We start from the raw sequence: 17,702 nt of genomic DNA, 5'->3' as shown, positions 1-17,702 counted from the left end.
GCTCAATACTGATATACAACACAGGACCATGGATATACAGGTCAATACTGATATACAACACAGGACCATGGATACACAGCTCAATACTGATATACAACACAGGACCATGGATATACAGCTCAATACTGATATACAACACAGGACCATGGATATACAGCTCAATACTGATACACAACACAGGACCATGGATATTTATTTTTATTTATTTATTTCATTTTACCGTTATTTTACCAGGTAAGTTGACTGAGAACACGTTCTCATTTGCAGCAACGACCTGGGGAATAGTTACAGGGGAGAGGAGGGGGATGAATGAGCCAATTGTAAACTGGGGATTATTAGATGACCATGATGGTTTGAGGGCCAGATTGGGAATTTAGCCAGGACACCGGGGTTAACACCCCTACTCTTACGATAAGTGCCATGGGATCTTTAATGACCTCAGAGAGTCAGGACACCCGTTTAACGTCCCATCCGAAAGACGGCACCCTACACAGGGCAGTGTCCCCAATCACTGCCCTGGGGCATTGGGATATTTTTTAGACCAGAGGAAAGAGTGCCTCCTACTGGACCTCCAACACCACTTCCAGCAGCATCTGGTCTCCCATCCAGGGACTGACCAGGACCAACCCTGCTTAGCTTCAGAAGCAAGCCAGCAGTGGTATACAGCTCAATGCTGATATACAACACAGGACCATGGATATACAGCTCAATACTGATATACAACACACAGGACCATGGATATATGGCTCAATACTAACACAACACTGGACCATGGATATACAGCTCAATACAGATATACAACACACAGGACCATGGATATATGGCTCAATACTAACACAACACAGGACCATGGATACACTGAAACAGGAATCAGGACCGCTTGTCTGTTGAGTGAATTGTTTCTGGAATGAATTCTGTTTTGGAATTACAATAAAAGTTCATAAATGTTGTCACCCAAACTCTGTTTGTCTTTCCAGAGGAGAGCGTGGGTTCTCTCCCAGAGCAGACTCTGTTTGTCTTTCCAGAGGAGAGCGTGGGTTCTCTCCCAGAGCAGACTCTGTTTGTCTTTCCAGAGGAGAGCGTGGGTTCTCTCCCAGAGCAGACTCTGTTTGTCTTTCCCGTCAGTGTGTGGCTGTAGCAGCGTGGGTTCTCTCCCAGAGCAGACTCTGTTTGTCTTTCCCGTCAGTGTGTGGCTGTAGCAGCGTGGGTTCTCTCCAAGAGCAGACTCTGTTTGTCTTTCCCGTCAGTGTGTGGCTGTAGCAGCGTGGGTTCTCTCCCAGAGCAGACTCTGTTTGTCTTTCCCGTCAGTGTGTGGCTGTAGCAGCGTGGGTTCTCTCCCAGAGCAGACTCTGTTTGTCTTTCCCGTCAGTGTGTGGCTGTAGCAGCGTGGGTTCTCTCCCAGAGCAGACTCTGTTTGTCTTTCCCGTCAGTGTGTGGCTGTAGCAGCGTGGGAACTCTCCCAGAGGGCTGTGATGTGTCTGGACGGTGTGTGTGTCGTCCAGAGTTCCAGGGGCCGCGATGTGAGCAGTGTAGATCAGGTTTCCACTCCTACCCCAACTGCCAAGGTACTGACCGCTGACCGGACCACACACCACGCTCATCAAGTACACACCCCAACTACACACACCCCAACTACACACACCCCAACTACACACACCACATCTATACACACCACGCTCATCAACTACACACACCCCAACTACACACACCACGCTCATCAACTACACACACCACATCTACACACACCACGCTCATCAACTACACACCCCAACTACACACACCACATCTACACACACCACGCTCATCAACTACACACCCCAACTACACACACCACATCTACACACACACCACGCTCATCAACTACACACCCCAACTACACACACCACATCTACACACACCACATCTACACACACCACGCTCAGGTCCTCCGAGAGAGAGAAAGAAAGAAAGAAAGAGAGAAAGAGAGAATTAGAGGGAGCATACTTAAATTCACACAGGACACCGGATAAGACAGGAGAAGTACTCAAGATATGACAAACTGAAACTAGCCCCCCGACACATAAACTACTGCAGCATAAATACTGGAGGCTGAGACAGGAGGGGTCAGGAGACACTGTGGCCCCATCCGATGATACCCCTGGACAGGGCCAAACAGGAAGGATATAACCCCACCCACTTTGCCAAAGCACAGCCCCCACACCACTAGAGGGATACCTTCAACCACCAACTTACCATCCTGAGACGAGGCCGAGTATAGCCCACAAAGATCTCCGCCACGGCACAACCCAAGGGGGGGGGGGGGCGCCAACCCAGACAGGAAGACCACGTCAGCGACTCAACCCAACTACACACACCAGACACCCCAACTACACACACATCAGACACCACCATAAAACACACCACACATCAGTCATTTTGTAGAGGTGTCTGAACTCTCTACCAAAACAGTTTGGTGATGTTTGAGACTACATTGCAGTCGTAGACAGAAGACAAATCACCTTACATCTTAAATAACTCATTATTATTAGCGACTGAGCAGAATTACTGCTTTCGAACGCGGCCACTATCTAATGTTCTTACTTCCTGTTTACCCAGTGTGCACCTGTGATCCTCGCACCTCCCTGGACTCTAGCTGCAGTGTGTCAGGCCACTGCCACTGCAGACCCAACTACAGCGGCACCGCCTGTGACCAGTGTGCTCCCGGTTTCTACGGCTTCCCCAGCTGCACACGTAAGTTGTCAGAGTTCAGACGACATCTCAAGACCTGATTGGTTGTTAAAATCAGATTGCTTCAATATCTAAAAGTAATTTCTAAATATGTCCAAGGCACTTTCTTAAACTCCACACTGCGCTGTATGTATTTATTATCCTTATCTAATCTGTCACGTGTTATGTATTTATTATCCTGTCTAGTCTGTCACATGTTGTTATGTATTTATTATCCTGTCTAATCTGTCACGTGTTGTTATGTATTTATTATCCTGTCTAGTCTGTCACATGTTGTTATGTATTTATTATCCTGTCTAATCTGTCACTAAATTCAAGTCTGAATCTAGCTGGCTAACTCCCTCCTCTCTCTCCTGTCTCCCCAGCTACTATGCTAATGTGTTAATATCTCTCTCCTGTCTTCCCAGCTACTATGCTAATGTGTTAATATCTCTCTCCTGTCTCCCCAGCTACTATGCTAATGTGTTAATATCTCTCTCCTGTCTCCCCAGCTACTATGCTAATGTGTTAATATCTCTCTCCTGTCTCCCCAGCTACTATGCTAATGTGTTAATATCTCTCTCCTGTCTCCCCAGCTACTATGCTAATGTGTTAATATCTCTCCTTTCTCCCCAGCTACTATGCTAATGTGTCTCTCTCCTCCCTCAGCTTGTCAGTGCTCCGCTGAGGGCTCCAGGTTCAGTAGCTGTGACCAGGTGAGTGGTCAGTGTACCTGTCTACCCAACGCCGTGGGACAGAGGTGTGACACCTGCAGCTCTGGAACCTACGAATTCCCTCTCTGCCAAGGTACGTAACCTCCTATGGACTTGATCATTAATTCAATCGATCAATTAATCAAACAATAGAGCTTTATTATCCCTCAATGACAAATTAATTCAGTCCCTTTGCTCATATAATACCCACATACATTCGGTATCCATCTCGATTTCCCCCTTTATATAGCCTCCACATTGACTCTGTACCGGTACCCCCTGTATATAGCCTCCACATTGACTCTGTACCGGTACCCCCTGTATATAGCCTACACATTGACTCGGTGCCGGTACCCCCTGTATATAGCCTCACATTGACTTGGTACCGGTACCCCCTGTATATAGCCTTCACATTGACTCTGTACCGGTGCCCCCTGTATATAGCCTCCACATTGACTCGGTACTGGTACCCCCTGTATATAGCCTCCACATTGACTCTGTACCGGTACCCCCTGTATATAGCCTCCACATTGACTCTGTACCTGTACCCCCTGTATATAGCCTCCACATTGGCTCTGTACCGGTACCCCCTGTATATAGCCTCCACATTGACTCTGTACCGGTGCCCCCTGTATATAGCCTCCACATTGACTTGGTACTGGTACCCCCTGTATATAGCCTCCACATTGGCTCTGTACCGGTACCCCCTGTATATAGCCTCCACATTGACTCTGTACCAGTACCCCCTGTATATAGCCTCCACATTGACTCTGTACCAGTACCCCCTGTATATAGCCTCCACATTGACTCTGTACCAGTACCCCCTGTATATAGCCTCCACATTGACTTGGTACTGGTACCCCCTGTATATAGCCTCCACATTGACTTGGTACTGGTACCCCCTGTATATAGCCTCCACATTGACCCTGTACCGGTACCCCCTGTATATAGCCTCCACATTGACTCGGTACCGTAACACCCTGTATATAGCCTCTACATTGACTCGGTACCATAACACCCTGTATATAGCCTCCACATTGACTTGGTACTGGTACCCCCTGTATATAGCCTCCACATTGACTCTGTACTGGTACCCCCTGTATATAGCCTCCACATTGACTTGGTACTGGTACCCCCTGTATATAGCCTCCACATTGACTTGGTACTGGTACCCCCTGTATATAGCCTCCACATTGACTCTGTACTGGTACCCCCTGTATATAGCCTCCACATTGACTCTGTACCAGTACCCCCTGTATATAGCCTCCACATTGACTTGGTACTGGTACCCCCTGTATATAGCCTCCACATTGACTCGGTACCGTAACACCCTGTATATAGCCTCCACATTGACTCGGTACCATAACACCCTGTATATAGCCTCCACATTGACTCGGTACCATAACACCCTGTATATAGCCTCCACATTGACTCTGTACCGGTACCCCCTGTATATAGCCTCCACATTGACTCTGTACCAGTACCCCCTGTATATAGCCTCCACATTGACTTGGTACTGGTACCCCCTGTATATAGCCTCCACATTGACTCTGTACCGGTGCCCCCTGTATATAGCCTCCACATTGACTCTGTACCGGTGCCCCCTGTATATAGCCTCCACGTTGGCTCAGTACTTTTTACTTTAGTTAAAAGTTATTTTCTTAACTCTATTGGCTTGTAATTAAGCATTTCGCTGCAAGGTCTACAGCTGTTTTATTCGGCGCATGTGACAAATAACATTTGATTTGAATCTCCCAATCCATTGTCCATCTATAAGGAAAGATCAAATAGTGACTATTTTACTAAACTATTTGTTTCCTGTATTTTACTAAACTTTTTGTTTCCTGTATTTTACTATACTATTAGTTTCCTGTATTTTAATGAACTATTAGTTTCCTGTATTTTAATGAACTATTTGTTTCCTGTATTTTACTAAACTATTAGTTTCCTGTATTTTACTAAACTATTAGTTTCCTGTATTTTAATGATCTATTTGTTTCCTGTATTTTACTATACTATTTATTTCCTGTATTTTACTAAACTATTAGTTTCCTGTATTTTACTAAACTATTAGTTTCCTGTATTTTACTAAACTATTAGTTTCCTGTATTTTACTAAACTATTAGTTTCCTGTATTTTAATGAACTGTTAGTTTCCTGTATTTTAATGAACTATTAGTTTCCTGTATTTTAATGAACTATTAGTTTCCTGTATTTTAATGAACTATTAGTTTCCTGTATTTTAATGAACTATTAGTTTCCTGTATTTTAATGAACTATTAGTTTCCTGTACTTTACTAATGTAACGTTCGTCTTGTGGTGATTTAACGGACCAAGACGCAGCGGGTGATGAAGACATACTGAATTTATTAAACAGACGAAACACTAGAACAAACTACAAAACAAGAAACGAAGGCAACAGACCTGGACTATAAACTTACACGTAACAAAGAACGAACAAGTACTGACTACGAACAAAACAAACTCACGATACAGTCCCGTATGGTGCAACAAACACTGACACAGGAAACAAACCCCCACAAAATCCCAACACAAAACAAGCCTCCTATAAATGATTCTCAATCAGAGACAACGATTACCATCTGCCTCTGATTAAGAACCCACACTAGGCTGACATAGAAACAGACAAACTAGAAACACAACATAGAATTTCCACCCAGCTCACGTCCTGACCAACACTAAACAAGCAAAACACATAATAACTCTGGTCCGGACGTTACAACTAAACTATTTGTTTCCTGTATTTTACTAAACTATTTGTTTCCTGTATTTTACTATACTATTTATTTCCTGTATTTTACTAAACTATTTGTTTCCTGTATTTTACTAAACTATTTGTTTCCTGTATTTTACTAAACTATTTATTTCCTGTATTTTACTAAACTATTTGTTTCCTGTATTTTACTAAACTATTTGTTTCCTGTATTTTACTAAACTATTTTTTTTCTTCCTGTGCTCTGCAGCTGATACATGTAACCCAGCCGGTTCTGTACAGAACGAGGTCCTGCCAACCGTTGGCCCCTGTGAGTGTCTTCTCTACGTGGAGGGAGTGGCCTGTGACAGGTGTAAACCTCTGTTCTGGAACCTGTCACCTGACACCGTCTATGGATGCTCCAGTAAGATACAACTTTACCCTTTAAATCAGGGGTGGGCGACTCCAGTCCTCGAGCGCCTGATTGGTGTCACACTCCCCCCCCCCCCCCCCCCCCCCCATCTCTAGCGAACACAGATGATTAATCAAATTACATTCTAAACTGAAGATCGTGATTAGGTGATTATTGGAGTCAGGTGTGTTAGCTGGGTGCTGGGGCAAAACTGGGACACCAATCAGGCCCTTCCCGAGGACTGGAATTGCCCACCCCTGCTTTAAATGTCATCAAAAGGAGGCATTGTGTTGGTTATTGTGAGGTTTACCTGTTTCATATGTCTACGGCAGTCCAATAGTGAAATAAATGTTCTGTGTGTTCCTCCTTCTCTCAGACTGTGAATGCAACGTTGAAGGAACGATGGGTGGTGTGGCAGAGTGTGCTCAGGTGAGATGTGGGCTTATTACAAACTACATGGATGTACAGTACTTTAGCTAATAATATGGTTTAGCAGTAAAGATGGGGTTTTCTCAGTGATTCAATAGTCTTTGGAATGGACATAACACTGGCTAGCACTGCTAGTGTAATGATAATAATAATAATGATAAAAATAGTAATAATACTTATAATTATAAAAATAAAAATAATTATAATAATAATAATAAAAATAGTAATACTTATAATAATAAGTATTATTATTATTATTGTGACAATTGTCATAATTATAATAATAATTATAAAAAATAATAATAATTATAATAATAATACTTATAATTATAAAAATAAAAATAATAATAATAATAATTATAATAATAATAATAATTGAACAATATCTCCTCTCTATTTCTGTGTTTCAGAGTAACGGCCAGTGTCACTGTAAGCCCAACGCGTGCGGTGGCACCTGCTCTGTGTGTAAAGATGGATTCTTCAACCTGCAGAGTGACAGCTTCTTCGGCTGTCAAGGTAAACCTCATGGAACCAGTAGGAACCAGTAGGAACCACCAACCCAACATCTTAACCATTAGATCAAGAGGACATCCTCTTGGTTCGAGGGCAACAGTTGGGTTTTACATGTCTCAAGAAAGGCTACTTCCGGGCAAATATATATATATATATATAAAAATATATATAAGATATGTAACAGCTTGTACTGCAGTATATCAGTATATCAGGATGTGTAGGTGTGTATGTTACAGGTTGTACTGCAGTATATCAGGATGTGTTGGTGTGTATGTTACAGGTTGTACTGCAGTATATCAGTATATCAGGATGTGTCGGTGTGTATGTTACAGGTTGTACTGCAGTATATCAGTATATCAGGATGTGTCGGTGTGTACGTTACAGGTTGTACTGCAGTATATCAGTATATCAGGATGTGTTGGTGTGTATGTTACAGGTTGTACTGCAGTATATCAGTATATCAGGATGTGTCGGTGTGTACGTTACAGGTTGTACTGCAGTATATCAGTATATCAGGATGTGTTGGTGTGTATGTTACAGGTTGTACTGCAGTATATCAGTATATCAGGATGTGTTGGTGTGTATGTTACAGGTTGTACTGCAGTATATCAGGATGTGTTGGTGTGTATGTTACAGGTTGTACTGCAGTATATCAGTATATTAGGATGTGTTGGTGTGTATGTAACAGCTTGTACTGCAGTATATCAGTATATTAGGATGTGTTGGTGTGTATGTTACAGGTTGTACTGCAGTATATCAGGATGTGTCGGTGTGTATGTTACAGGTTGTACTGCAGTATATCAGTATATCAGGATGTGTCGGTGTGTACGTTACAGGTTGTACTGCAGTATATCAGTATATCAGGATGTGTCGGTGTGTATGTTACAGGTTGTACTGCAGTATATCAGTATATCAGGATGTGTCGGTGTGTACGTTACAGGTTGTCAGTGTGACATTGGAGGATCAGTGGGACAGTCCTGCGGGGAGAGAAACGGGAGATGTCGCTGCAGACCCAACGTGGAGGGACCCAAGTGTAACAGGTGAGGGGAAAATGGTGTAAAAACCTTCACTTTGCATCACGCAATCAAAATTTAAAAAAATCCCAATCACTTTTTTTTCTCTCCAGATAGCTGTTTTAACTCAAAGCCCTTGACAAACCACTCACAGTATCCATCTGAGGGCCTGCAGAATCTTATTTTAAAGATTGGATTACTAAAACGAGTATTAAAACCATTTAAAACCATTTAAAACCTTTGTCCTAGGCCTCGTCCGGACCACTACTTTCCAGACCTCCACCACCTGAAGTTTGAGCTAGAGGAGGGTACCATGCTGGACGGGAGACCGGTGCGTTTCGGCTATAACCCCGTGGAATTTGAACGGTTCAGCTGGAGAGGGTACGCTCAGATGTCCCCAATACAGGTTAGTCTTCTCTACCAGACTCTATATGTACTCTATATGAACAGGTAGTGTATATATAGCCTAAATATACTCGATGGACAGTTTATTAGGTACACCACCCTGTTCACGAAAATGGTTCGCTCCTACAGACAGTGAGTCACGTGGCCGTGGCTGTCTATATGAACCAGGCAGACAGGCATCGAGTTACCGTGTTTGATTGAACATTAGAATGGGTCAAACTAGGGACCTAAGCGACTGAGTGTGGTATGATCGTCGGTACCAGGCACACCGGATCCAGTATCTCAGAAACAGTCGGCCTCCTGGGCACGGGATCACCAACAATGGACAATTAAAGGTGGAAAAACGTTGCCTGGTCCGACAAAATCTTGGTTCCTGTTGCGTCATGCTGATGGCAGAGTCAGAATTTGGCGTAGGCAGTATGAGTTCATGGCCCCATCCTGCCTGGTGTTAACGGTACAGGGTGGTGGTGTAATGGTGCGGGGAATGTTTCCCTGGCCCACGTTAGGTCCCTTGATACCAATTGAGCACCGTTTGAACGTTTCCCGACAACGTGTAGAATCCCACGCCCCGAAGAATTCAGTCAGTTCTGGAGGAAAAGGCCCATCACTATATGTACCTGATAAACTGTCCTCTGAGTGTACAGTACAGGCTCTACACTCGACCCACACACTGGGCCAGTACTATATATATGTGTATAGGATTCTGTTCTCCTTCTATTGCCTAAGGTCTCACTCTGGGCATGCAGCTAGTGTATGTTTACAAATTATTTTTGTATTTTTTTATAGTTGAATAAACAACAGTAGTAACTGAATTCCTAAAGGAATGAATTGCTTAGTCCCTACTATATAAATCCTTGGTATTATCTTAATCCCTACTATAAACATCCTTGGTATTATCTTAGTCCCTACTATATAAATCCTTGGTATTATCTTAGTCCCTACTATATAAATCCTTGGTATTATCTTAGTCCCTACTATATAAATCCTTGGTATTATCTTAGTCCCTACTATATAAATCCTTGGTATTATCTTAGTCCCTACTATATAAATCCTTGGTATTATCTTAGTCCCTACTATATAAATCCTTGGTATTATCTTAGTCCCTACTATATAAATCCTTGGTATTATCTTAGTCCCTACTATATAAATCCTTGGTATTATCTTAGTCCCTACTATATAAATCCTTGGTATTATCTTAGTCCCTACTATATAAATCCTTGGTATTATCTTAGTCCCTACTATATAAATCCTTGGTATTATCTAAGTCCCTACTATATAAATCCTTGGTATTATCTTAGTGGATCCTTGTTATATTGAAGTCTAAGATAATGAAATGTCTATACAAGATGTATTGTTATTGTTGGCCGAGAAGTCATTCTACCCCTGCATGTGCAACCATAACTTATTCTCCTCTGTGAAGAAGTTCCAATAGGTCTATGGTTTATCTATAGTATCCCAGCTTGCTTTATGCTTGAGTGATTGATGGCTGAAGCTAGTGTGTTTGTATTGAGGGTCTGCTAGTGTGTTTTATTGAGTGGGTGGGTGGCGGGTGTGTGGCAGGAGGAGTGGCGGGGGTGGGTGAGTGGCGTAGGTGGGTGGTGGGTGTGTGGCAGGAGGAGTGGCGGGGGTGGGTGAGTGGCGTAGGTGGGTGTGTGGCAGGAGGAGTGGCGGGGGTGGGTGAGTGGCGGGTGTGTGGCAGGAGGAGTGGCGGGAGTGGGTGAGTGGCGTAGGTGGGTGGTGGGTGTGTGGCAGGAGCAGTGGCGGGGGTGGGTGGCGGGTGTGTGGCAGGAGGAGTGGCGGGAGTGGGTGAGTGGCGTAGGTGGGTGGTGGGTGTGTGGCAGGAGGAGTGGCGGGGGTGGGTGAGTGGCGGGGGTGGGTGGCGTAGGTGGGTTGTGGGTGAGTGGCGGGGGTGGGTGGCGGGTGTGTGGCAGGAGGAGTGGCGGGGGTGGGTGAGTGGCGTAGGTGGGTGGTGGGTGTGTGGCAGGAGGAGTGGCGGGGGTGGGTGGCGGGTGTGTGGCAGGAGGAGTGGCGGGGGTGGGTGAGTGGCGTAGGTGGGTGGTGGGTGTGTGGCAGGAGGAGTGGCGGGAGTGGGTGAGTGGCGTAGGTGGGGGGTGGGTGTGTGGCAGGAGGAGTGGCGGGGGTGGGTGAGTGGCGTAGGTGGGGGGTGGGTGTGTGGCAGGAGGAGTGGCGGGGGTGGGTGAGTGGCGTAGGTGGGGGGTGGGTGTGTGGCGGGGATGGGTGAGTGGCGTAGGTGGGTGGTGGGTGTGTGGCAGGAGGAGTGGCGGGGGTGGGTGAGTGGCGTAGGTGGGGGGTGGGTGTGTGGCAGGAGGAGTGGCGGGTATGGGTGAGTGGCGTAGGTCGGTGGTGGGTGTGTGGCAGGAGCAGTGGCGGGGGTGGGTGGCGGGTGTGTGGCAGGAGGAGTGGCGGGGGTGGGTGAGTGGCGTAGGTCGGTGGTGGGTGTGTGGCAGGAGCAGTGGCGGGGGTGGGTGGCGGGTGTGTGGCAGGAGGAGTGGCGGGGATGGGTGAGTGGCGTAGGTGGGGGGTGGGTGTGTGGCAGGAGGAGTGGCGGGGGTGGGTGAGTGGCGTAGGTGGGGGGTGGGTGTGTGGCAGGAGGAGTGGCGGGGGTGGGTGAGTGGCGTAGGTGGGGGGTGGGTGTGTGGCAGGAGGAGTGGCGGGGGTGGGTGAGTGGCGTAGGTGGGGGGTGGGTGTGTGGCAGGAGGAGTGGCGGGGGTGGGTGAGTGGCGTAGGTGGGGGGTGGGTGTGTGGCAGGAGGAGTGGCGGGGTTGGGTGAGTGGCGTAGATGGGGGGTGGGTGTGTGGCAGGAGGAGTGGCGGGGGTGGGTGAGTGGCGTAGATGGGGGGTGGGTGTGTGGCAGGAGGAGTGGCGGGGGTGGGTGAGTGGCGTAGATGGGAGGTGGGTGTGTGGCAGGAGCAGTGGCGGGGGTGGGTGAGTGGCGGGTGTGTGGCAGGAGGAGTGGCGGGGGTGGGTGAGTGGCGTAGATGGGGGGTGGGTGTGTGGCAGGAGGAGTGGCGGGGGTGGGTGAGTGGCGTAGATGGGGGGTGGGTGTGTGGCAGGAGGAGTGGCGGGGGTGGGTGAGTGGCGTAGATGGGGGGTGGGTGTGTGGCAGGAGGAGTGGCGGGGGTGGGTGAGTGGCGTAGATGGGAGGTGGGTGTGTGGCAGGAGCAATGGCGGGGGTGGGTGAGTGGCGGGTGTGTGGCAGGAGGAGTGGCGGGGGTGGGTGAGTGGCGTAGGTGGGGGGTGGGTGTGTGGCAGGAGGAGTGGCGGGGGTGGGTGAGTGGCGTAGGTGGGGGGGTGGGTGTGTGGCAGGAGGAGTGGCGGGGGTGGGTGAGTGGCGTAGGTGGGGGGTGGGTGTGTGGCAGGAGGAGTGGCGGGGTTGGGTGAGTGGCGTAAATGGGGGGTGGGTGTGTGGCAGGAGGAGTGGCGGGGTTGGGTGAGTGGCGTAGATGGGGGGTGGGTGTGTGGCAGGAGGAGTGGCGGGGGTGGGTGAGTGGCGTAGGTGGGTGTGTGGCAGGAGGAGTGGCGGGGGTGGGTGAGTGGCGGGTGTGTGGCAGGAGGAGTGGCGGGAGTGGGTGAGTGGCGTAGGTGGGTGGTGGGTGTGTGGCAGGAGGAGTGGCGGGGGTGGGTGGGTGGCGTAGGTGGGGGGTGGGTGTGTGGCAGGAGCAGTGGCGGGGGTGGGTGAGTGGCGGGGGTGGGTGGCGGGTGTGTGGCAGGAGGAGTGGCGGGGATGGGTGAGTGGCGTAGGTGGGGGGTGGGTGTGTGGCAGGAGGAGTGGCGGGGGTGGGTGAGTGGCGTAGGTGGGGGGTGGGTGTGTGGCAGGAGGAGTGGCGGGTATGGGTGAGTGGCGTAGGTCGGTGGTGGGTGTGTGGCAGGAGCAGTGGCGGGGGTGGGTGGCGGGTGTGTGGCAGGAGGAGTGGCGGGGGTGGGTGAGTGGCGTAGGTCGGTGGTGGGTGTGTGGCAGGAGCAGTGGCGGGGGTGGGTGGCGGGTGTGTGGCAGGAGGAGTGGCGGGGATGGGTGAGTGGCGTAGGTGGGGGGTGGGTGTGTGGCAGGAGGAGTGGCGGGGGTGGGTGAGTGGCGTAGGTGGGGGGTGGGTGTGTGGCAGGAGGAGTGGCGGGGGTGGGTGAGTGGCGTAGGTGGGGGGTGGGTGTGTGGCAGGAGGAGTGGCGGGGGTGGGTGAGTGGCGTAGGTGGGGGGTGGGTGTGTGGCAGGAGGAGTGGCGGGGGTGGGTGAGTGGCGTAGATGGGGGGTGGGTGTGTGGCAGGAGGAGTGGCGGGGGTGGGTGAGTGGCGTAGATGGGAGGTGGGTGTGTGGCAGGAGCAGTGGCGGGGGTGGGTGAGTGGCGGGTGTGTGGCAGGAGGAGTGGCGGGGGTGGGTGAGTGGCGTAGATGGGGGGTGGGTGTGTGGCAGGAGGAGTGGCGGGGGTGGGTGAGTGGCGTAGATGGGGGGTGGGTGTGTGGCAGGAGGAGTGGCGGGGGTGGGTGAGTGGCGTAGATGGGGGGTGGGTGTGTGGCAGGAGGAGTGGCGGGGGTGGGTGAGTGGCGTAGATGGGAGGTGGGTGTGTGGCAGGAGCATTGGCGGGGGTGGGTGAGTGGCGGGTGTGTGGCAGGAGGAGTGGCGGGGGTGGGTGAGTGGCGTAGGTGGGGGGTGGGTGTGTGGCAGGAGGAGTGGCGGGGGTGGGTGAGTGGCGTAGGTGGGGGGTGGGTGTGTGGCAGGAGGAGTGGCGGGGGTGGGTGAGTGGCGTAGGTGGGGGGTGGGTGTGTGGCAGGAGGAGTGGCGGGGTTGGGTGAGTGGCGTAAATGGGGGGTGGGTGTGTGGCAGGAGGAGTGGCGGGGTTGGGTGAGTGGCGTAGATGGGGGGTGGGTGTGTGGCAGGAGGAGTGGCGGGGGTGGGTGAGTGGCGTAGGTGGGTGTGTGGCAGGAGGAGTGGCGGGGGTGGGTGAGTGGCGGGTGTGTGGCAGGAGGAGTGGCGGGAGTGGGTGAGTGGCGTAGGTGGGTGGTGGGTGTGTGGCAGGAGGAGTGGCGGGGGTGGGTGGGTGGCGTAGGTGGGGGGTGGGTGTGTGGCAGGAGCAGTGGCGGGGGTGGGTGAGTGGCGGGGGTGGGTGGCGGGTGTGTGGCAGGAGGAGTGGCGGGGATGGGTGAGTGGCGTAGGTGGGGGGTGGGTGTGTGGCAGGAGGAGTGGCGGGGGTGGGTGAGTGGCGTAGGTGGGGGGTGGGTGTGTGGCAGGAGGAGTGGCGGGGGTGGGTGAGTGGCGTAGGTGGGGGGTGGGTGTGTGGCAGGAGGAGTGGCGGGGGTGGGTGAGTGGCGTAGGTGGGGGGTGGGTGTGTGGCAGGAGGAGTGGCGGGGGTGGGTGAGTGGCGTAGGTGGGGGGTGGGTGTGTGGCAGGAGGAGTGGCGGGGTTGGGTGAGTGGCGTAGATGGGGGGTGGGTGTGTGGCAGGAGGAGTGGCGGGGGTGGGTGAGTGGCGTAGATGGGGGGTGGGTGTGTGGCAGGAGGAGTGGCGGGGGTGGGTGAGTGGCGTAGATGGGAGGTGGGTGTGTGGCAGGAGCAGTGGCGGGGGTGGGTGAGTGGCGGGTGTGTGGCAGGAGGAGTGGCGGGGGTGGGTGAGAAGCGTAGATGGGGGGTGGGTGTGTGGCAGGAGGAGTGGCGGGGGTGGGTGAGTGGCGTAGATGGGGGGTGGGTGTGTGGCAGGAGGAGTGGCGGGGGTGGGTGAGTGGCGTAGATGGGGGGTGGGTGTGTGGCAGGAGGAGTGGCGGGGGTGGGTGAGTGGCGTAGATGGGAGGTGGGTGTGTGGCAGGAGCAATGGCGGGGGTGGGTGAGTGGCGGGTGTGTGGCAGGAGGAGTGGCGGGGGTGGGTGAGTGGCGTAGGTGGGGGGTGGGTGTGTGGCAGGAGGAGTGGCGGGGGTGGGTGAGTGGCGTAGGTGGGGGGTGGGTGTGTGGCAGGAGGAGTGGCGGGGGTGGGTGAGTGGCGTAGGTGGGGGGTGGGTGTGTGGCAGGAGGAGTGGCGGGGTTGGGTGAGTGGCGTAGATGGGGGGTGGGTGTGTGGCAGGAGGAGTGGCGGGGTTGGGTGAGTGGCGTAGATGGGGGGTGGGTGTGTGGCAGGAGGAGTGGCGGGGGTGGGTGAGTGGCGTAGATGGGGGGTGGGTGTGTGGCAGGAGGAGTGGCGGGGGTGGGTGAGTGGCGTAGATGGGAGGTGGGTGTGTGGCAGGAGCAGTGGCGGGGGTGGGTGAGTGGCGGGTGTGTGGCAGGAGGAGTGTCGGGGGTGGGTGAGTGGCGTAGATGGGGGTTGGGTGTGTGGCGGGGGTGGGTGAGTGGCGTAGATGGGGGGTGGGTGTGTGGCAGGAGGAGTGGCGGGGGTGGGTGAGTGGCGTAGATGGGAGGTGGGTGTGTGGCAGGAGCAATGGCGGGGGTGGGTGAGTGGCGGGTGTGTGGCAGGAGGAGTGGCGGGGGTGGGTGAGTGGCATAGGTGGGGGGTGGGTGTGTGGCAGGAGGAGTGGCGGGGTGGGTGAGTGGCGTAGGTGGGGGGTGGGTGTGTGGCAGGAGGAGTGGCGGGGGTGGGTGAGTGGCGTAGGTGGTTGGTGTGTGTGTGGCAGGAGGAGTGGCAGGGGTGGGTGAGTGGCGTAGGTGGGTGGTGGGTGTGTGGCAGGAGGAGTGGCGGGGGTGGGTGAGTGGCGTAGGTGGTTGGTGGGTGTGTGGCAGGAGGAGTGGCGGGGGTGGGTGAGTGGCGTAGGTGGGTGGTGGGTGTGTGGCAGGAGGAGTGGCGGGGGTGGGTGAGTGGCAGTTGGAGTGGCGGGGGTGGGTGAGTGGCGGGTGTGTGGCAGGAGGAGTGGCGGGGGTGTGTGAGTGGCGTAGGTGGGTGTGTGGCAGGAGGAGTGGCGGGGGTGGGTGAGTGGCGTAGGTGGGTGTGTGGCAGGAGGAGTGGCGGGGGTGGGTGAGTGGCGGGTTTGTGGCAGGAGGAGTGGCGGGGGTGTGTGAGTGGCGTAGGTGGGTGGTGGGTGTTTGGCAGGAGGAGTGGCGGGGGTGGGTTATTTGGCGTAGATGGGGGGTGGGTGTGTGGCAGGAGGAGTGGCGGGGGTGGGTGAGTGGCGTAGATGGAGGGTGGGTGTGTGGCAGGTGGAGTGGCGGGGGTGGGTGAGTGGCGTAGATGGGGGGTGGGTGTGTGGCAGGAGGAGTGGCGGGAGTGGGTGAGTGGCGTAGATGGGGGGTGGGTGTGTGGCAGGAGCAGTGGCGGGGGTGGGTGAGTGGCGGGTGTGTGGCAGGAGGAGTGGCGGGGGTGGGTGAGTGGCGTAGGTGGGGGGTGGGTGTGTGGCAGGAGGAGTGGCGGGTGTGGGTGAGTGGCGTAGATGGGGGGTGGGTGTGTGGCAGGAGGAGTGGCGGGGGTGGGTGGGTGGCGTAGGTGGGGGGTGGGTGTGTGGCAGGAGCAGTGGCGGGGGTGGGTGAGTGGCGGGGGTGGGTGGCGGGTGTGTGGCAGGAGGAGTGGCGGGGATGGGTGAGTGGCGTAGGTGGGGTGTGGGTGTGTGGCAGGAGGAGTGGCGGGGGTGGGTGAGTGGCGTAGGTGGGGGGTGGGTGTGTGGCAGGAGGAGTGGCGGGGGTGGGTGAGTGGCGTAGGTGGGGGGTGGGTGTGTGGCAGGAGGAGTGGCGGGGGTGGGTGAGTGGCGTAGGTGGGGGGTGGGTGTGTGGCAGGAGGAGTGGCGGGGGTGGGTGAGTGGCGTAGGTGGGGGGTGGGTGTGTGGCAGGAGGAGTGGCGGGGTTGGGTGAGTGGCGTAGATGGGGGGTGGGTGTGTGGCAGGAGGAGTGGCGGGGGTGGGTGAGTGGCGTAGATGGGGGGTGGGTGTGTGGCAAGAGGAGTGGCGGGGGTGGGTGAGTGGCGTAGATGGGAGGTGGGTGTGTGGCAGGAGCAGTGGCGGGGGTGGGTGAGTGGCGGGTGTGTGGCAGGAGGAGTGGCGGGGGTGGGTGAGTGGCGTAGATGGGGGGTGGGTGTGTGGCAGGAGGAGTGGCGGGGGTGGGTGAGTGGCGTAGATGGGGGGTGGGTGTGTGGCAGGAGGAGTGGCGGGGGTGGGTGAGTGGCGTAGATGGGGGGTGGGTGTGTGGCAGGAGGAGTGGCGGGGGTGGGTGAGTGGCGTAGATGGGAGGTGGGTGTGTGGCAGGAGCAATGGCGGGGGTGGGTGAGTGGCGGGTGTGTGGCAGGAGGAGTGGCGGGGGTGGGTGAGTGGCGTAGGTGGGGGGTGGGTGTGTGGCAGGAGGAGTGGCGGGGGTGGGTGAGTGGCGTAGGTGGGGGGTGGGTGTGTGGCAGGAGGAGTGGCGGGGGTGGGTGAGTGGCGTAGGTGGGGGGTGGGTGTGTGGCAGGAGGAGTGGCGGGGGTGGGTGAGTGGCGTAGATGGGGGGTGGGTGTGTGGCAGGAGGAGTGGCGGGGTTGGGTGAGTGGCGTAGATGGGGGGTGGGTGTGTGGCAGGAGGAGTGGCGGGGGTGGGTGAGTGGCGTAGATGGGGGGTGGGTGTGTGGCAGGAGGAGTGGCGGGGGTGGGTGAGTGGCGTAGATGGGAGGTGGGTGTGTGGCAGGAGCAGTGGCGGGGGTGGGTGAGTGGCGGGTGTGTGGCAGGAGGAGTGGCGGGGGTGGGTGAGTGGCGTAGATGGGGGTTGGGTGTGTGGCGGGGGTGGGTGAGTGGCGTAGATGGGGGGTGGGTGTGTGGCAGGAGGAGTGGCGGGGGTGGGTGAGTGGCGTAGATGGGAGGTGGGTGTGTGGCAGGAGCAATGGCGGGGGTGGGTGAGTGGCGGGTGTGTGGCAG

The 17,702-nt window shown here is 54.0% G+C and overlaps 1 protein-coding gene across 1 annotated transcript in view; it reads left to right on the top strand.

Moving 5' to 3' along the window:
• Positions 1 to 17,702, top strand: part of LOC129829554 (laminin subunit alpha-5-like) — a 279,352-nt gene that overhangs the window by 108,146 nt on the left and 153,504 nt on the right. The window contains exons 12-19 of the mRNA XM_055891310.1: positions 1,431 to 1,565; positions 2,596 to 2,730; positions 3,376 to 3,513; positions 6,403 to 6,555; positions 6,920 to 6,972; positions 7,383 to 7,488; positions 8,426 to 8,525; positions 8,748 to 8,904. Coding sequence (XP_055747285.1) covers positions 1,431 to 1,565; positions 2,596 to 2,730; positions 3,376 to 3,513; positions 6,403 to 6,555; positions 6,920 to 6,972; positions 7,383 to 7,488; positions 8,426 to 8,525; positions 8,748 to 8,904 — 977 coding nt within the window. The remainder of the gene's footprint in view (positions 1 to 1,430; positions 1,566 to 2,595; positions 2,731 to 3,375; positions 3,514 to 6,402; positions 6,556 to 6,919; positions 6,973 to 7,382; positions 7,489 to 8,425; positions 8,526 to 8,747; positions 8,905 to 17,702) is intronic.

Source organism: Salvelinus fontinalis, chromosome 31 (genome assembly GCF_029448725.1).
Source record: "Salvelinus fontinalis isolate EN_2023a chromosome 31, ASM2944872v1, whole genome shotgun sequence".
Classification (NCBI taxonomy): domain Eukaryota; kingdom Metazoa; phylum Chordata; class Actinopteri; order Salmoniformes; family Salmonidae; genus Salvelinus; species Salvelinus fontinalis.
This window is presented reverse-complemented; position numbering and strand designations above follow the sequence as displayed.